At 39.9% G+C, this 19429-nt stretch overlaps 1 protein-coding gene across 1 annotated transcript in view; it reads left to right on the forward strand.

Moving 5' to 3' along the window:
- The window catches only part of PCSK5 (proprotein convertase subtilisin/kexin type 5), a 260142-nt gene extending 241276 nt beyond the window's left edge, over window positions 1–18866 (forward strand). The window contains exons 28-37 of the mRNA XM_071731597.1: window positions 4432–4515; window positions 5026–5221; window positions 7372–7589; window positions 8546–8782; window positions 9272–9502; window positions 10200–10377; window positions 11604–11818; window positions 13782–13897; window positions 16662–16845; window positions 17416–18866. Of these exons, the coding sequence (XP_071587698.1) occupies window positions 4432–4515; window positions 5026–5221; window positions 7372–7589; window positions 8546–8782; window positions 9272–9502; window positions 10200–10377; window positions 11604–11818; window positions 13782–13897; window positions 16662–16845; window positions 17416–17819 (2063 nt within the window). The 3' untranslated portion in view covers window positions 17820–18866. The remainder of the gene's footprint in view (window positions 1–4431; window positions 4516–5025; window positions 5222–7371; window positions 7590–8545; window positions 8783–9271; window positions 9503–10199; window positions 10378–11603; window positions 11819–13781; window positions 13898–16661; window positions 16846–17415) is intronic.
- The last annotated feature ends 563 nt before the right edge of the window (window positions 18867–19429 follow it).

The following is a 19429-nucleotide window of genomic DNA, read 5'->3' on the forward strand; positions in this document are numbered from 1 at the left end:
AGCAGCGGTATAATAATAGAATGCAATGGTTTTGTGTTTTTTTTTTTCCAGAATCAATGTCCTACTTTTAGAATATGGGTAGTTTACAACTCTATATCATAGATTTGTGTTTTCAACATTTACAAGCTTAATTTGCAACCACAGAAGCTACAGACTGATAGTTTAAAGGAAATCTGTTGGATCGTCAACCAGAAGGAATCCTTCAGGAGAAAACAAAATACAACCCATTATTTAATACCAGTAATTTCTGAGCTTTCCATTTCCCACCTGTCCAAAGACCAAGAAAAAACATTTTGCATGACCATTTTTCAGCTTTGTAAGGCCAGTCTTTGGAAAGCTCTGTTTACTTTATTGGAAGTAGTGTGCTCAGGTTCCCATAAACATGTGTCTTGCATTACATTTGCCCATTTGTGGAACTTCTTGCTATGCAAAAAACTTACATTTAAAATGGTCACATTATTCTAGACACTCGTTGGAATTTCCGTTGTATTAAAGGAAGCTCTAAGGCAAGTCAGAACTTAAGAAAAAACAGTAAATTTAATTGTAAGATTTCTTCTGACAATACTACAGTTGAAGTATTTAAGCTACCAGAAGCCCAATTGCTTGTGTACATTCCCCTCTGGTGGCGATTATTGAGTATTACAGAAAAGGGCAAATGCTGCCAAAGGGGCAAGAATTAAACACACACACAAAAAGTACATTACTGCGAAAGATCTTTCTTTTTTAGTTGTAAGGCTTGAAACCTTTTGGAAACAATGAGCTCGCTTAAACATTCTCTAGTGGTGGGTTACAACTTCTCTGCCTCACTTTACATTCTTACTATTTATTTTTTATATTACACCACTTCTCTTTCCAGGATCAAAGTCCTATTCCCTTGGCAACATACACTTCGTTAGTGTTTCTGGCTTGCTTCCTCACACACATAACTGGTATTAAATTACAGCACTTAAAACTACCCAGTAGGGATTTTAAAAAAATAAAACATCAACCAGTGTAAGGGAGCTGGATGCAAAGCTGCTGAAAAGGGAAATGAAAATTTGTATTTTTTACTGCAATATTTAGGAAAAGGCCAATGACATTTTCATTTGAAAAATCAGAACCGTGCCTTAACAAATTATTAAGGTTTATCAAAACAACTGGTAGAGTAACAGAGGATGTGCAATTGCAGATAGACTTGAGGAACAGATGGTCTTTCTTTCAGATGACATTCTAGAAGCAATGTGAAAGCCTTTAATTAAAAAACTACGTGGCCATGAAATAGATCATCAATTATTCACAGTTCTTTTTCAGAGAGTACCAGATGACTAGTCTATAAATGGGAAAAATCTTAGGAGTTTCAGACCAGTGGGCATCTTCCCTCAAGAGCAGAAAAAGAGAGGAGGTCTGCATATTTATGAAAAGGAGAGTAGAAAATCTAATAACATCAAACATCCAAATATTTGAGAGTATTCCTCATAGTCTTACAGATGACATCAAGAAGGATACTCCTTAAGGATTTGTTCGATAATGAAAAGTCAGGAAAAACCATGAAGCTACAGAGTATTTTCGCCAACTAATCTTGCAACAGTGAATTTCTGCGTCTCAGAGGAGTAAGCAATGGCCACCAGCAAGTCACTTTGAGGATTATTTGGATCAGCAAACTGAAAATGTTTGTGTGTGAGGGACTTGAACTGCCCACTCCACTTGGGTATTTAAACAGAGTAGAATCCTCTTGGAACACCAGGATGTAACCTGAAATACAGAAAATAGGTCTTCAGAGGGGAAAAAAAGCTACAGAAAATATTTCAGCAAGAAGCAGAGACAACCTCACAGGAAACTCACAGGACCTGCTATTGAAAAATGCTTTACAATATATCAACATCCACACAGTAAGAGCTAAGAAAAGCAGAACAAAAGGTTCCTTCTCCTCAAGAAGGATCAAATTCACAGGCAACTAAAAATGTATTACAAAATTATTTTATAACTCTAAGTCTTCACTCCCTAAACTATAAGATTGTTAGTCTATATGCAAATAGATAACACATATAGATAGTGCAAAGTTCAGACCCTGATCGGGGTTTTTCAAATTTCTTCTCACTCTAAATGATCAATGAATCTGACAACTGCTTCCTCACTTCAAGTAGCCCCAGCACAGAGGCCCCAGTTACACTGTTGAATTCCAGAAGGTGGCATTTCCGTGTTGCTTTAGGTAGCATTGAACTCACTTCACACACAAAGGTCTCCTTGTACTTCTCCAGTCCTTTGTCAATACATCGCACTACTACAATTTTAGAGATTACTAAATAATAAATCCCTCCTCCACCTCTTGGACTCACAATGCTTATATATCACTTGACAGTTTCTTTTTTCCACAAATCAGAGACTCCATATCTTCCTAACTTTTTCCTGTCTTTCCAAAGGGTTTTTCCAGAGGTTTTTATTTTTGCACGCTGGTTATTGCATTTTCTACATCCAGCAAGCCTCTGTACCTCATGAGATGAAAAATGCCTTCAGCTAGTACTTACTAAAATGTCCTAGACCCACTTGTCTTGGTCCTTGGTAGGTCTCTGACCCACCATGGCCACCAACACTTCTGGCTACTAAAGCTGATGATAAAACCAGTTGCTGTCTTGCAGGGTGTACACAATTGTCTTCATCCATTGGCCTCACACTGAGCAGATCCAGGCTCCAGTGTGGATCTCCAGTATCAGACCTCATACTCACCCTAACAGTGTGTAGCTTCCTTCTGTTATGTACATAATGCTGTGGATCCTCTGGCCTGTTCCTGGACCCTGCAAACACTCTTGGACCCTTGTTCATGGGGGACAGAGATGCTTTAGCAAGAAGGGTGGTGACAAGGAAAATTCTCCTCAACTCCTGCTGTGTCTGAGGTTTCTTTGTATTGTGCCAGTTACCAACAAGAGCTGTAACACTATGGGCTTTCACCACCCTGTGCAAATAATATTCACAAGTAGTTCTGAGTGTCCTGCTGCTAAACAGCCAGATTTTGATCTGTTGTGCTGTTCCTGGACCCTCTTGAGTTGTTCTTGTTCTGGCCAGGGACAACATATTGAGATATTTTTAGTACAGAGAGTTTTTAAGGTGTTCTGAGCTTCTCTGGAGATGCTGGTAGTGGATATGGACATGCCATATTGTCATGGATTACCTCTCAGCCACACTGAATGTAGATCTAGCTTCTTTCACTGAGATAGCTATGTCTCAGCTCACTTAGCAGTACAGCTCTAAATAATAGTAATTTTATTATTATTCATCCTTATTCTGTCCCTGTGCCATGCTTTTCTAATGAGTGTCTCTCTGCTTAATACAATGCCCACTGTTTTCCCTTGTGGGAAAGGGTTCTGTGAATATCTCCTATTCTGGGTTTTTTCACTTGAAGCACTTGTTATCATGACTTTCATTCAAAATGTCAGCACCTTAAACTACCTTGACATAGCAGACAGAAGAAGTGTAGTGATATGCTGCATGTGGCTAATGGATACTGTCAGCCAGTCCACTGACTTACAGAAATCATACATATTTAATTGGCAGGATGAGCTGGATGCACTGACTGAGGTGAAAAGCTCAGTCCCCAGCCAACCTATGATTTATTCTTCTTTTTATTATCTGCAAAATCAAGAGGCCCACAAAAGGCCACTGTCCACTGGCCCACAATTTTTTTCATACCGCATCAATTTACTTGTCATTGCAATTGCTTGGATCAAAATACACACCTTCACACTGGGACCTATCATATTGCATGGCAGACTTTCCCTACAGTAAGTACGATCCTCAAATCTCCCTGACATTTTTTGACCTGAGTAACACATTGAACAAACTCTGTGCAAAGCAGAACCTTAGTCTTATTTTTCCACAGCCAGAAAAAAACTTCATTTGACACACATCAGACTCTTTCTTCTGGCAATAGCTTTTGGGAAAACTATTTAACAGATCTTCTTCCCACTTACTTTTCTCTCCTTCCTATTCAGACTTCTCTCCCTTACTCACAAGATAACAGTGTTCCACAACCAGCTTGTATAAAAGCTCAATGAAAATACCTCACTACACCAAATGCCCCCAATTTACCTATTTTCTAGTTCTTCTTGTTTGTAATCTATTACACATACAGATCTGGTTTTGCAGCACTACATTGAAGGTAGTGTTATTGAACTGCATTACTGCTCTCATTTGTGATGAGCAGTCCAGAATTATGCCATAGTGAATCTCAGAGTAATGTTTATCTTTTCCTTTATTACAGTTCTTCACTTATTATATAAGAGAGTGGACTTGAACACAACCATGAGCACTTCAACTTTGTGATTTCCAAAAATGCACGGTGGTACATTTCTGAAATAACTTAGAAAAAACCTTAGGAAATGCCCCTTCTAGAGGAAGAGTAAATTAACAAAAACAGCCTATAAGAATTTTTAAAATTAACTTATTTTTTTATCCCAGATACAAAAAAAAAATTACAGTCCTGTGACCCTTCGTGCAGAACCTGTGAAAAATCTGCTGACATATGTACTTCATGTCCAGAAGGTAAGAAACCTCAGCTTCTTTGGGTAAGTTTTGCAAGAAACTAAAATATTCTTTGCCCTACACACTTCCAGAAATTATTTTCAATAATGGTTAGTAGAAAGTTTTTTTAAAACTTAAACCATATTCAGGTAATCAGATAATCTCCAGCTGAAGTCAGGCATCAGATAAAAATTAAACACATGCCCTTGGCAATACAGGTAAAAAAGCCTGTTACATGGATGTTGCTTTCTTTCTTTGCAATCAAAAGTAGAAGACAGAAGACTGAAGACTGAATTGGCTTTATTCAAGATGTGCTAGATAATCCCAATGATTCCTTCTAACCTTAAATTTCAGCAAAGATCAAGGAAACTCCATTGGAAAATGGTGTAAAGGATGTTTTACTAGCATTTCTAACCATGAAAAATTAGTTTTCAACCAAGATGAAAGTTTTTTTCAGAACCATCCAAGGGAGGCATCTTTTAATTGTATTTCCTATTGGTACATTTCCGCACTGGGTTGCTCTTTTGACAGGAAAGTTTCTTATCCATGACACCTGTGTTTCTCTGTGCCCTCGAAAAACTTTTGGCAACATTGCAAGTGGAAAGTGTGAGATGTGTATAGATGGCTGTGAGGTGTGCTCTGATCCCTGGCACTGTCAGAAATGTCAGGCTGAAGAGGACCAGTCTCTCTTTCTCCACAAAGGAAGATGTTTACAGGAATGCCCCGAGTAAGTAACTCCTGTTGGCTGACTACTTATTTTCTCACTGCACTCCACATCTATAAAGGTCAGATTGGTTATAAAACTTTGACAGGTTTAGTGTAACCAGGTTTACCAGAAACTACCACAAGGTAAAAGCCATTTTAGTCTGCCCTGAATAAACAGCTTAGAAAAAAAATTTTAAAGTCAGAAGTGGAACTAGACAAGAAAACCTATGACAGGTGGTGCAGCTCTCATTGATGTCAACAGGATGATGGTACCTCAGTTTGGTTCTTTATTGAGACTCAGAGTAAGCCTGTAGTCATTGCCCTAACTTGTTGCTTCCCCAAGGCAGGAATGAGAGCCCAGAAAATGGGTATTTCAGAGTCCTGATAAGAAAATACGTTGCTCAGTGGTTTGTAGAAATACACTTTGACTTACATTCTTCACTTTCTTGTGTAATAAAGAGAATTCAAAAAACAAGATTCCCATTTGACTGCAATGGATATTAGATCAGGCACTTCAGTAGATCAGGTTCTCCTGTTTCTGTGCTTTTTCCATCAGCATTCATCGTACCTATATATGCATTAAAATTCTGTGTTGCACAGTATGAAGATTTTTCTTGGTTAAATTTTATCTTAAGAAAAATGTGCAGCTCCTGCTTTCTGTATAATCAGTACAAATTCTCTGGAACTATTTTCTTGCTAAGTTTCTTAAATAAATCAAAGAGAGGTAGAGGAATAGATTCTGATCATTATAAGTCCGAGTAAATGCAAAGCAATTGCACTAACGGCTACTCTCTTCTAGAAACACCTTTTAATATCAGAAATAGGGATATACAAGCAAAGAAAATGTTTTGGCAGTAATATGTTTGTTCTTGCTATTTGTCCCCCACAGTTATGCCACACAGGAACAATATAATTAAATTAAAATTTTTCATGTGCCACTAGTCTTTTTTCCAAATTCCAGACTATAAATAATAGTTTCCCAGGCATCATTGAGCAAAGTCAACCCACGTTAAACTCTGGTTTCAGCCTCTGAGGCAAAGTTCTTGAGGCATAACTACTCTTCACTGGAGCAGAATACATAAGGCTTTTCTAGGGCTCTTTTTTAACTTTGGGACATGCTATAGGAGACAGAAAGGGTTGCTGCACAGACAGTTCTTGACAGGAGATTTTGAAAGGGTGGGCTAGCCAAGTACTCATTACAGGAATGAGAGCAGAAGGCAGGACTCTAAGAAAAAGATGCAGGATTATGACAAATATTAGAAGAAAAAAAGATGAGCATAGATGGCAGGCACAATTCTTGTCTTTTCTCTAACCTTGCTCTTAATGCAGTTCCTCAGTCTTTCTTTGGAAAGATCAATTCCAAGAAGGAAAGATGTTCTGGGACTACTTTCTATGTCACTTTCTTCCTTGGATTTCATCAATGGCTGTATACATAAGGATTGGTCCCTTAAAATGTGGCCTTGCTTGTTCTTCACCTTTCCAGCATTATGGTTTTGAGAGGGGTGGCAGACTGGATTGCATCCCTCTTCTGAAATATAGGAGAATTTTTTTGCTGTATTTTCCTTATGACTAACAGTCCCAGCCATGGTTGTCTACAGTTGCCCTCACACCACAGGTACCAGTAAAAGATCCCTCCCCACTGTGTCTATCTTGCTGTCATTAAGCACACATACTGCTATAGCATCCTTGTCTTGCTGGGCTTTTTTAATTCGTGCCCTCTTTTTCTTCCCAGCATTCACACTTCCAGGGTTTTCTCTTCTCTTTCACTCCTCTAGAGCTGCTGTGTTTCCCTGTCTTTCCCTGACCCTGATGAGTGTCAACTTTCCAAGACTACAGGTTGCATCTTTCTTTTCCCAAACATTAGAGGTCTTCCCATATTATGTGAGGGGGAAACCTAGAAATAAGCAAGAAACAAAGTCCACCATCCCTAAGAGAACAGGTACAAGAACAAAGGAAGTCTGGACTCCCATCACAGCACTGACCACACTTATTGTCTTCTCCCAGGCAGAGGGCCGTCGGTGAAGGTTGGGCAAGAGATGGTGAGAGAAAACTGACCTAGTTACATGTCTGGGCTTGGAAAGTCTTATATATCCTCACAGTTCTTACATTCTGGACTGTTTGATAACTGTACATTGACAGGAAGTATGTTTTGTGTTTGTTTTCCTTCAATAGGGGATATTTTAATGACTCTGAGACTTGCAAGGAATGCAGTGTGTCCTGTAAGACATGCATGGGAAGTGCAACCAAATGCCTTTCCTGTGAAAGTCCTTTGCTTCTGGAACACTGGATGTGTCAATCTACCTGTTCAGAGAAGCATTTTGCTTCTGAAGGAATCTGCAAACACTGCCCTGATATGTGTCAGGAGTGCATTAACAATGAAATATGCAAAGGTAAAAATGGTAATATGTATCTGGATCTATCCAGAAACAGCGTGACAGAAACAAAGAGATCTGAAGAGAAATCATGTAATGAGCAAAAATTGAAAAAGAATTATAATATCATTGCTAATCTCTAAGACAGAGGCAAAGCAATGAGTTCTTCATGATAAAACTCAGTATAAAACACCAGTATGTGAAGATTTCACATTGCTTTGCTTGCCCCACGTTGTGCTTTGGAGAATCCTACCAGTTTCATTCTTTTTCCAATCTAGTGTATTCATGCCCAAACACTTCTTACACAGTTACGCCAATGTGAAATACAGAATGTTTCTGTCTTAGTTTGGTTGAACTTTACATCTATTTAGCATTTTTGCAAATGGCTACTCATAGTAGAGGATGAAACCTCTGTAATGAAGCATATTAGAAAAGACTTGGATATCCTGGTAAGTCTGAATGCCTCCACAAAAATTTCAAGAATAGTTATGGAGCAAGCCAATCTGGAGTTTTAAACATGGATGAAATGGGGGGAAATATAAACAAAGCTTTGAAACCAAGTGTTCATAATAAAATTAGCTGAATCCCAGCTCTATGCAAAGACAAACATTCAGATCCATGTATTCCAGCTAGACTTATTTTAATAATAAAACAAACGAAACTTCAGATGTGGACATCCCTGATTTTGCAGCGAGTTCATAATGCAGCTATAATATCTCAGGATATTATAACTCAGGAGAAGTTCACCTCTATTACTGTCAATAAAGCTGAACAGGTCATTTGGCTTCTCAGCTTCTTGATGTAACACAGAACATGTGTGAGGACTGGGCCATTTATGGGCAGTTTGGAAGAGGGAAGAGTCAAAAAGAAAGCACTAGCTTCCCAAGGGGCCTTTAGGATTTCTTCCCTGCCTCACTGCCCAAGGTCAGAATTCACTGCCTGTTTGCTTATCTGTTGTTTGCTGTCCTCTGTAGAGTGCATGGATGAGTTCTTTCTGCATGAGGGGAAGTGTGTGCAGGACTGCCCATCTCACTTCTATGCTGAAGACCAGCACTGCTTTCCTTGCCATGAAGACTGCAGAGATTGTGATGGGCCAGACTCTGATGACTGCACAGAGTGTGCTATCAACTCCTTTGTCCTCTACAGTGGCACATGTTTTGAAGAGTGCCCTCAAGGGACTTACTATGAGGAAGCCACTGAAGACTGTCAAGGTTGGCAGCTGTTTTCACTTGAATGGTAGTGAAATACAAGTAGGTCTCATTAAGACTATCCCGAAACGGGCTGCTTGTGCCACCTAATGTTATTATCAGTGTCCTGGAAATGAAAGAGATAGCTAGTGCAGAAAAATAACAATTCAAATCTTAGAGCCACAAAAAAATTGTAAAAACCTCAGAGGGAGATAGCAAAGCTAAATGTGTTTAATATTATAGGCAACTACTCTGGTAAAGTACTAAGTGCTGATGGAGACAGTGTATTAAAAACAATTGCCTGGCAAAAGTAGGACAAATACAAAGGGAATCCTAAGGAAATGTGCCCCATGACTGAAAATATTAAAATGTTCAACTCTGCAGAAACAGAGCTGCCACTGTTTCCCTCAGCCTCTCATTCTGAGCCATTGACTTTTTTTCATAACTGAAGATTAAACAATAATCTAAAATGCAACATGAAACAGTGACATTTCTACTCTATGTCCATTTCAGCATGCAACAGGACATGCCAGACTTGTTCTTCTTCCACTGCCTGCCTTACTTGCAGAAATGGACTGAAGCTGAACCGTGATGGGCACTGTGTGCCATATGGATACTGCTCTCCCTCAGAGTACTATGTTGAGAAAACTCAGACCTGCAAGCCTTGTCATAAGAATTGCTTCCACTGCTCAGGACCCACTGAACACCAGTGTCTCAGCTGTGCAAATAACCACTATCTTCTCAGTAAGTGTCTTGCTCCGGCCTCTTGATTTTATTCTACTCTGAAACTATAGAGACACGCTAGATAATGATAAGTAATAGGTAATCACTGCTCTCCTAGCTTGATGCACTTTCAGTTAGTTGCATCAGTCCTAACTTCAAGATTCCTATAATGACCCTCTGAAATCTCAGCAAAAAAGTGGGATACAACTTGTACATTTGGCACTATTACAGGTATTTATTCCCATAACATAAAGCAGCAGTCACAGACAGGGGTAGAGACAAACAAATATTGTTAAATCTCATCAGTGTCATCATATACACAGAATGCAATAAAGCTGATGCTTTGAATGAATCCCAAGGAAAATGGCAATGTGGAAAGGTTTCCTATTTGCATTTTCTTCTTTTGTATATTCTAAAAGAAATCAAAGCTGCTGATCCTTATTATGTGTTTTGCATTTGTATTTCTCAAAGATAAAAAAATTATCTGCTCTGAAGAGCCTGCTAATACACATAAAAAGCAGAGGTGAGGACTAATGAACTGACAAGATTTAGAAGTAGCAAAAAATAATTATCATATCCCAACATTCTCTTTTCTTGTTCTGATATGTGCTCTAGTAGCACCTCCTGTTACAGAATTTGCTCTAGCACAGCTGTACGAGATGTTTTGTGGCAGCAAATACTGAGTATCATGTCTTATTCTGCATTATTGTCTGTGCAGATACAACCTGTGTTGAAACATGCCCAGATGGGTATTATGTTGACAGCAACGAAGGACAATGTTCCCCATGCCACACCAGCTGTGCCACTTGCACTGGAAAACACAGCTCCCAGTGCCTTTCCTGCAAACCAGGCTGGTACAAACAAGGAAAAGGATGCGTCTATCAGTGTCCAGAAGGGTAAGGTCTAAACTCAAGATCCAAGATCCTAAGAGCTATGTCACAGATAGATCTTTGAGAAATTACATCATTCTGCCTTTTTCTACTTCAGAGAGAAATAGAACTGAACAAAATTGAAAAAATCTTCCACTGTCCCAGTACAGAGGTGATAGACAATCTCCCCTCACAGTAGAAAACTTTATAGTTTGGACCAGCTTGATGTGGTGTAGCCATTCTTGTATTCCAAGGATTTTCCTAGGTTCTGTTTATGCAGAATAGTGTTAAGCAGGATAAATATACTATATACTATACACTATAAACTATACTGTACTATATATATACATATTAGTCAACTTGAGCACAGGAAGCAGTGTAACTTCCTTCAAGCATCCTTGCAGCCTCTACTTAACCTGTAGTTCAGGTGAGGTTACTTTTGTTTGCATTGAGATTTGCATTTGCATTTTGCATGTTTATAATGGATCATAATAAAACCAACTATTGAAACAACTTTCAACTGAGGACTTGTAATTCTAGGCAACAACCTTAATTTCAAAATGTGAATTCAGTGTGGTCCTGTCAATATGCCTCAGAAATTCAAATCTGGGAGGTGAGCCTATGACATTTGGGTCAGGCCCATTTCATTTTGCAGCACAGTATGATTGTTCTGGCTGCTAGATTGAATTATCACACAATTAAACTGCAAGTCTGTAATGACCGTATCTCAACAAAATCACGGTGCAGCAATTCTTCCTTGTCCCCACACAGCACAACTCAGATGAACACTGTTCCTCTGATAGTATCCTTCAGCTAAGCCTGTTTGGGCACCAAAATGAAATACTAAATTTCTGAATTTCCATCTGGCAGCACATCACCCGTAGCAGTGAGAAATTCAGAGCTTACCCAACACCTCCATAACATGTCTTAGAACAAAAAAACGGAGTTGAGGTTTTGAGCCCTGCCTATTTAAATACTTTGTGTCTGAATTCTCCCTAGAGTACAGAAAGCTTTGCTCTATACACCTTTAATTTACAAAGTTTTGTTTTGTAGCTGTATTCAAATGACCAAGGGATATTAAAGGAAATTAATTCCGTTCTCACTGGGATTATAAATGTTTACTGCTATCACACCAATACCACTTTTATACATTGATGTAATCACACTAAAAGCTGATGATGAAGGATAAACATTTTTGTCTTCCTGTCACTGCTGGGCGTTATGCAAAGTGATGACTGTCTGATCTGTTTTAGGTACTTTGCACAGAACTCCACTGCTTCATGTGAGAGATGCCACAAAGGCTGTAAGGAGTGCATGGGGCCTCAGCCCACAGACTGCCTCTTCTGTGATACCTATTTCTACCTACTGCGCTCAAAGAATGAATGTGTTAGCTCTTGTCCTGAGTATTACTATGAAAGCAAGGACAACGTCTGTGAAAGATGCCATCCTTCCTGCCAGACATGTGAAGGTACAAGCATATACTCTGCTTTGACCAAAAATAAGGGTTATCAAAACACCTGCCATCTTGTTTTGTTTTCTTCTTTCACATTCTGCTCCAAGATTTGGGGAGACCACATGCTGCAGTAACAACCCATCCACGACCTAAGTAGCTGCAGTGTCTGATGAAGACCTCCACCAGGGCTGTGGGGTTCTTCCTGGCACTGACAGATTTGTTCTGCTGGCTGCCCCATGCTGCCACATTACATGTAGTATATTGATCAAAGCAAGGATTTCAATTGCTGCTAAACTTCAGCCATAGAGCACAAGCGTAAAGGCAGCCACTCACAGGGAGCACTGGGAGTGAAGGGAAACAGGGTGAAGGCCAACAATCAGACAGCTGTAATGAATCTGTAATTTGCAATGAATTTTCCATCAGCAAAGCCTTTCACAAAGATGCTCATCAACTTTAAAAAATTAAAAAAAAAAAGGGGGGGGGGGGGCGGGAAATGCCTCTGTCATTTACAGATCTGGGGCTGTTTCTTGTGCGAACACTGAATAATGACTGAATAATCCTTTGCATTGTTCTATGTGTTACTCTGTGAAAGGCAAGGAACCTAAATCCAACCCATCTTTACAATCTGCAAACAGGAACACAAATAGAAAGAGACACAAAGCCTTTCTTCAGGGTGAAAAGCAAAGTTTTTCTCTGTGACACATAGATTTAATTCAGTTTCTTATTCAGTGTCCTAATTTGTCCAAACCTGAAGCAATCAGTATTCATCCTGTTGGACCCATTTGTTAGCCCCTTCTATCTGAATTGCATGAGATGATAGCTGACAGGTGTCACTGTGCAGCTTAAACCACACTACACTATAACATAAAAACCTTGGGTTTTATCAGTGTATGTACTGGATAGCACAGATGGCTAATTGCAACATAACATTTAAAATTGCAGACATAACTCTTAGAGTGAAGCCACCTTCAGAACTACTAAAATGTAATTGTTTAACAACATTATAAAAAGAACAGAAATATTTTTGCTTGGATTTGGGACAAAATGAGAGACATAAATTTACAGATTTTTCCACTGATTTTTACTTTATTTTAGATAAATACCACAGGACATATTTTTTGCCATAATTACAGAAATGCTAGAATGAAATGCAAGCCAACCTTTCTGAACAGCAAGCCTGTAGATGCTCTGATGCATGATATTTTGATGGTGTATGAGCAAAGAAGTGTTTAGGTATCTCCATTTTCTCAAAGCAGGAAGGTAAACTCTCTACTGCTCAAGAAAATCATATAGGAAATTCGTTGGGTTATAGGAAGTTGCTAACTTCGTCTGCTTACCTGCTGTTAATGTGAGCTACTTGCATTTCATTTTTCTTGCTTTCAGAGAGTGGCAAAAAATGCCTAGTAGAAGGGAGACAGACAGGTGCATTTTAACCTGTAAGGCAAACCTTTCACTTCAAGGTTTCACAGAAATACTGCAAACAGTACTATTTGGCCTTCAGAAAGACTCTCAGTACAAAATGGGCATACAGAGCTCTGCCCCAAATACAGAACTTCTTTTCCTATGCAACTGAAGAATTTATTTTGCTATTCAAACATAAGGATACCTTAATTCATTGTGGTTTGAAAAGAGTTGGAAAATCAACAGTAAGTACTGATTTTGTGACCAGTAACACATTGGCCAACATTCCCCGTGATTTTACTTCAGTGCACTGACCCAACTGATTTTCCTGAATCCGAGCTTCCCTGTAAAACTGATTCCCAACTCAGCTTTTCTTGAGAATCAAAACATGTAAGAAATCCACCTTGTGGGCACATAAAACCTCAAAAGTAGGGCCAAGATCTTTCTAATACCAGTTAGAAAAATAGGAATGCTGTAGAAAAATATCCTTCTCCTTGGTGGCAGCAATGACTGTAATTTTTAAAGAAAGCTGACAATTATTCCTGTTGTGATATTGTTGTTTTATCTTCCTTTTTAGGGAAGGGAGCATTCAGCTGCACATCTTGTGTATGGAGCTACACTTTATTAGGTGGAATGTGCAATTCAGATTGTTTTGTAGGTGAATATAAAGTCCAGGAGACATCAGGACAAGAGGTAACTATTTGTAGACATTTTCCCTGTGATTTGTATACTGAATTTTAACCTCTGAACACAATACAAACAACACAGAATGCTAATACCCTTCTCTGAGTTTTCAAGGCCATTTATCTTTCAATATGCTTACTTTTTTCTTCCCTTGGCAGAGGAAGCAGTATTTCTCTCTCTGGGGTAGTCTACTACAGAATGATCCTCTACCAGTGAACATAAAGGCATGACTTTGTCAGTGATCACACCAAAGCCATGAGAATATTGGCTACATTAGTAACATAGTATTTTTTCCTTCCATTATAACCGATTTCCCCCCACAGATTTCTGCTGCTTTGTCTGTAAGAAATCACACTGCTGGCAGAAACCTCTAGTGCAGGGAGAGGATGAAGTTAACAGAGCTGTGTATTTAGTAGAGAAGGCCCACAAGTAGGTTTGGGTCTGTGCCACAAGCCCTGGCAATCCATCTTCCAGATTTACACACCAAGTGCCTTCCAAAGCTGTTCAATAATGTGGCAGCAAAGCAAGACATGCAGCCTGCAATGCTGCACACCCTGGAGTCTCTGGCCTGGCACGTCCCCTTAACTGTGCCACCCTGTAACTCTGAGGCTGAGATAAAGCTGAAGAGCTGGGGACCACAGAGTTCTGCAGCTTTTTGCAAGCTCTTGGACTCTGAGATGCTGGACCTCCTGTGCTGACTTTTACATCTTTGATTCAGGAAAAGCAGCTTCACGGGTCTGATATCAAGTTTGATGAAAGGTTATTGGAGTCTCCAGGTCCTCACAGTAGATATGGGGTCCTGGTCCTATAAAAAATAGGAATTTTCTTACTTCTTGAAGGAGACTTCATCACCATTGCTGCCAAAGACCCACAGATGTGCAACCACAGGACTAGAAAAAAAAAAACAAACCCACACTTTCTAACCAAAAAAGCTTGCTGTCTGACAATTTTATTTGTCTGTCTAGTTAGGTGAGATCTCTAAGCTTCCCCTCTCACTACAAGCAGGTCTCTCAGAATCCAGGAAATAAAAATCAAATTTTAGTTTTCCCACTCCCTACTGCATTTTATCATTGACACCTGTCACACCCAGAGCTGATAACCTAGATAGTGAATGACAGGGCTGAACTGCCAGGTCAGGTACAAAAAAAATCCAAAACAAAAGTTCGAAGGAAGAACTGCCAATTGTAAGTGAAGATCAGGCTTGTGACTATCTGAAGAACCTGAAAGCGTACAGCTCCATGGGACCAGATGGATACAGCCACTGGCAGATGTGGTTGCTAACCCCCTGTCTATTGTATTCCAAAAGTCATGGCAGTCCAGTGAAGTCCTCACTAACTGCAAAAGGGGAAACATAACCCCCATTTTCAAAAAGGGAAAGAAGATCCAGGAAACTATAGTCCGGTCGTTCTTAGCTTTGTGTCTGGTAAGATCATGGAGCAGATCCTGCTGGAGACACTGCTGGAGCAGAAGAATAATGAGGAGATGACTCAGTACAATCAATATGGCTTTACCAAGGGCAAATCATGCCTGAAAATTCATGTGGCCTTCTATGAAAAACTCACAACATCACAACTGACAAGGGACGAGCAACTGACATAACATACCTGGACTTGAGCAAAGTCTTTGACACTGTCCTATGTGACATCCTGGTCTCCAAGCTGATAAAACATGGGTTTGATGGATGGACCACTCACTGGATTAAGAACTGGCTTGATGGCTGCACCCAAAAAGTGGCTGTCAACAGGTCCATGTCCAAGTGGAGGCCAGTGACAAGAGGAGTCCCCCAAGGATCACTGCTGGGACAAGTCCTGTTTAACATCTTTGTTGGTGACAGGGACGGTGGCATTGAGTGCACCCTCAGCAAGTTTGCTGATGACCCCAAGATGTGTGGTGCTGCTGACACACTGGAGGGAAGGGATCCCATCCAGAGGGACCCTGACAGGCTGGAGAGGTGGGCCCATGACAATGTCATGAAGTTCAACAAGACCAAGTGCAAGGTCCTGCATCTGGGTCGAAGCAATCCCAAGCACTGATATAGGCTGGGCAGTGAGTGGCTTGCGAGCAGCCCTGAGGAAAAGGACTTGGGAGTGCTGGTGGACGAGAAGTTCAACGTGAGCCATCAGTGCACACTTGCAGCCCAGAAAGCCAACCAGATCCTGGGCTGCATCAAGAGAAGAGTGGCCATCAGGTCGAGGGAAGTGATTCTTCCCCTCTCCTCTGCTCTCGTGGGACCCCACCTGGAGTACTGCACCCAGCTCTGGAGCCCCCATTTCAAGAAAGACATGGATGTGCTGGAGTGTGTCCAGAGAAGGGCCATGAGGATGATCAGGGGGATGGAGCACCTCTCCTTGAAGACAGACTGAGAGAGCTGGGGTTATTCAATATGGAGAGGAAAAGGCTCTGAGGAGACCTTCCAGTATCTGGAAGGGGCCTGCAAGAAAGCTGGTGATGGATGTTTTAGGATGTCAGGTAGTGACAGGAATAGGGGGGATGGATACAAACTAGAGGAGGGTAGATTTAGATTGGAAGTTAGGAAGAAGTTCTTCACCATGAGGGTGATGAGGCACTGGAACAGGTTGCCCAGAGGGATGGTGGAAGCCCCATCCCTGGAAGATTTTTAAGGCCAAGCTCTGAGCAACCTGATTTAGTGGGAGGTGTCCCTGCCCATGGCAGGGGGTTGGAATGAGATGATCTTAAAGGTCCCTTCCAACCCTGAAAATTTCATTGTATGATTCAAAAAATGTACATTTCTTGTGTTCTGTGTCTGAAAAAGGAGGAGCCCAAGTGTGAGAGATGTGACAGCTCATGCACAGAGTGCAAGGGACCTGGGCCTCTCAACTGCACAGTCTGTCCAGCTGGGCAGCAGCTCTACCTGGAGGAAAGCCGCTGCCTGCCCTGCTGCAGTGACCCCAACCTGCCTGGCACCCCGGAGTGCTGTGACTGCAGTGAAACACAAGGTAGGACCATGCTGAAGAGCAGTAATGGTACTGATGGCTTAAGGGTTGTCTAGGCTGACATTCAGAAATCAGAATAAGGCAAAAAAGTGTGCATCTCCATCACCAGAATAGGAAGGACTTTACACAAATGACAGCAGTTGTGATGGAGGAGGGAAATGGTACCTTGTCTCACTGAAAGCCACAGTGTTAAATGGACAGGTATTTCATAGAACAGGTGACTAGGAAGTGTTCACTTCAATACATAGTCATTCAAATTATTGCATTATAAGCGCCTCACAACAAAATGCATTTGCCTGCCTCTCATCTTTTCTGCTCTTTCCTGATTATTTCTAATCTAATAAAGAATGACAGCTATCCCAGCAACCTTGCTTACACCCTTACACTATCCCACCTGCAGGAATACAATTGCAGTATTGGAAAAGCGAGGTATTTAGTTGAATGGATTTAAAAATGTAAGGAGGCATAAAGGTTATACTGGGGTTTTTGAGTCAAATATACCACCTTGCTCTCTCCCCCACCATCAATTGCACACAAGATCACTTAATCTCTTTTTTTTAACTGCTGCTGCAGACGACTGCGTATTACGGACCACTCTACGACCTGAGGGCAAAAGCAAAACTACATTTTTTATTGTTACCTGCATTTTGCTTCTGCTTGTCATTGGAGCCATTGTATTCATCTGGCAAAAATCAAAAGCCAAAACCCAGGCTGTCAAAAAAGGTGGGTATGAGAAGCTTACAAATCACTCCAAAACCTTACCTTCCTACTCAAGCAACTACCATGAAAGTCCCAGTTACCAGGAAGATCGAGTGATTGAGTTTAGAGATCGAGACAATGAAGATGATGATGAAGAAGATGACATTGTGTATATGGGCAAGGATGGCACAGTCTACCGCAAATTTAAATATGGACTTTTGGAAGATGATGAGGAAGATGAGCTTGAATACGATGATGAAAGTTACTCATTTAGATAACTCTTAACTAATTTATTAATTTCCTGCTCTGTTGCTTTTCCTTTTAAATTACAGTGATTTGGTTATGTATATTTAGTTCCTTCTCAGCATGCTGAGCTCAAGATTTTAGCTGACATTTATTGTGAGAGGAGAACAGTTTCTAAAACCATTATCTTCTAAATCTTTGCATAAGTCTTTGGTAGGCTTTTAAGTAGCACTCCAGATGTAGGGTGGTAAAGAAGTTATGCTACCATGCATTTGTGTGGAGAGTAAATCTTTCCTAATATTATTTGTGTGCATTATAAGTAATACAAATTCTACTTCAAACCATGCACACATACTTTTTTGAGAACATTGCCAATCACTACTAAAATGTGCAGATATATGCAAGATTGGAGTATGTATCTACCTGATGAATGCCACAGGGTTAGGGTGTCTGTAGTTCACTACTTTGTGATTATGGTTATTCAGGAAATCACAACAGAACAGGCAAGTTTGCTCACTTTACCCAGATTTTCACTGTTGGTATCATCTGGAGCATTTGTGTTTCTCAAAGCCAGCACATTCTTCCTTATGATCTTAGACCACACTCACCTGTGAAATTATGCATCTGTGACACAATGTTTTAAGATTTCTGACTGTGACTCTACTCTAGGAAAACAGTTGGTATGAAACGTAACTAAATTAATGACTTTGACTGTGGTATTTGTCAAATAACCTTTCACTGTATGGCACAAACTTCTGGGTGTACTGCAAAGGGGGATAATGTCTATAAGCAAGCTAAAAAAACAAAGACTCCTTTTGTCTTTTTAACTACCTTCTCAATGATTTGAATACAGAACATTCATTCAAGAAGCTTTTCCATTTCTGTTGTAAATGTCTCAGGAGGGTCAAACAAGGGCAAAGGGGATAATTAACTCTTATTTGGTAACATAACCGAAAGGACACAGCAATGTGATTTTTTATTATTACTACAGAAATATAATTTATCATACTAAAGAAAAAAGATGCTCTTTATGGTCCTTTGTTGTGAAAGAATAAATTATTTGCACAAAACTGTCTTGAAAATGCTGTTATCTGTTCAGTTTAATTCACTCTTTGGTTCCCTTTGGTTTCCTAAGAAGTTTATCTAGAACCACAGATCAGTAAATTACATTTAGTTTCTACAAAGGAACTGTGTGAAAATACCTGATGCTTATGGCTCGGTGCCTTCAGTGGAACCTTTTTTATTAAGTATCCCTAAAGTCTTCATGATCTTTCCATCTGAAAGCTTAAAGAATTTTTGTGGAGAGGTTTATTGCTTACATTTTGATTTTTTATCTTTTAATCATTGCACATCCAGTAAGAGAGAAGAATAAAAAGTCAGGTGAATTCAGAAAAGCCAAAACATTTTGAGTCTCTTGAGGCAAAAGACCTCATATTACAGGTTTATATTGCAGGTTTATATTACACATTTAATTGAATAGTAAAAGGGAAATAAGTATTTCTTCCTCATTTATATTGTCTGTTTAACATCTAGATGAGCACATTTTCTTGTTTCGGGAAGAGTTCAGGCACTACACTTACCTAAAAACTATTGGACTTAATAGTTCTTACTCTTCCTGTGTTCCTCCATACTGATCACTGGTTAA

This window comes from Heliangelus exortis, chromosome Z, assembly GCF_036169615.1.
Source record: "Heliangelus exortis chromosome Z, bHelExo1.hap1, whole genome shotgun sequence".
Taxonomy (NCBI): Eukaryota; Metazoa; Chordata; class Aves; order Apodiformes; family Trochilidae; genus Heliangelus; species Heliangelus exortis.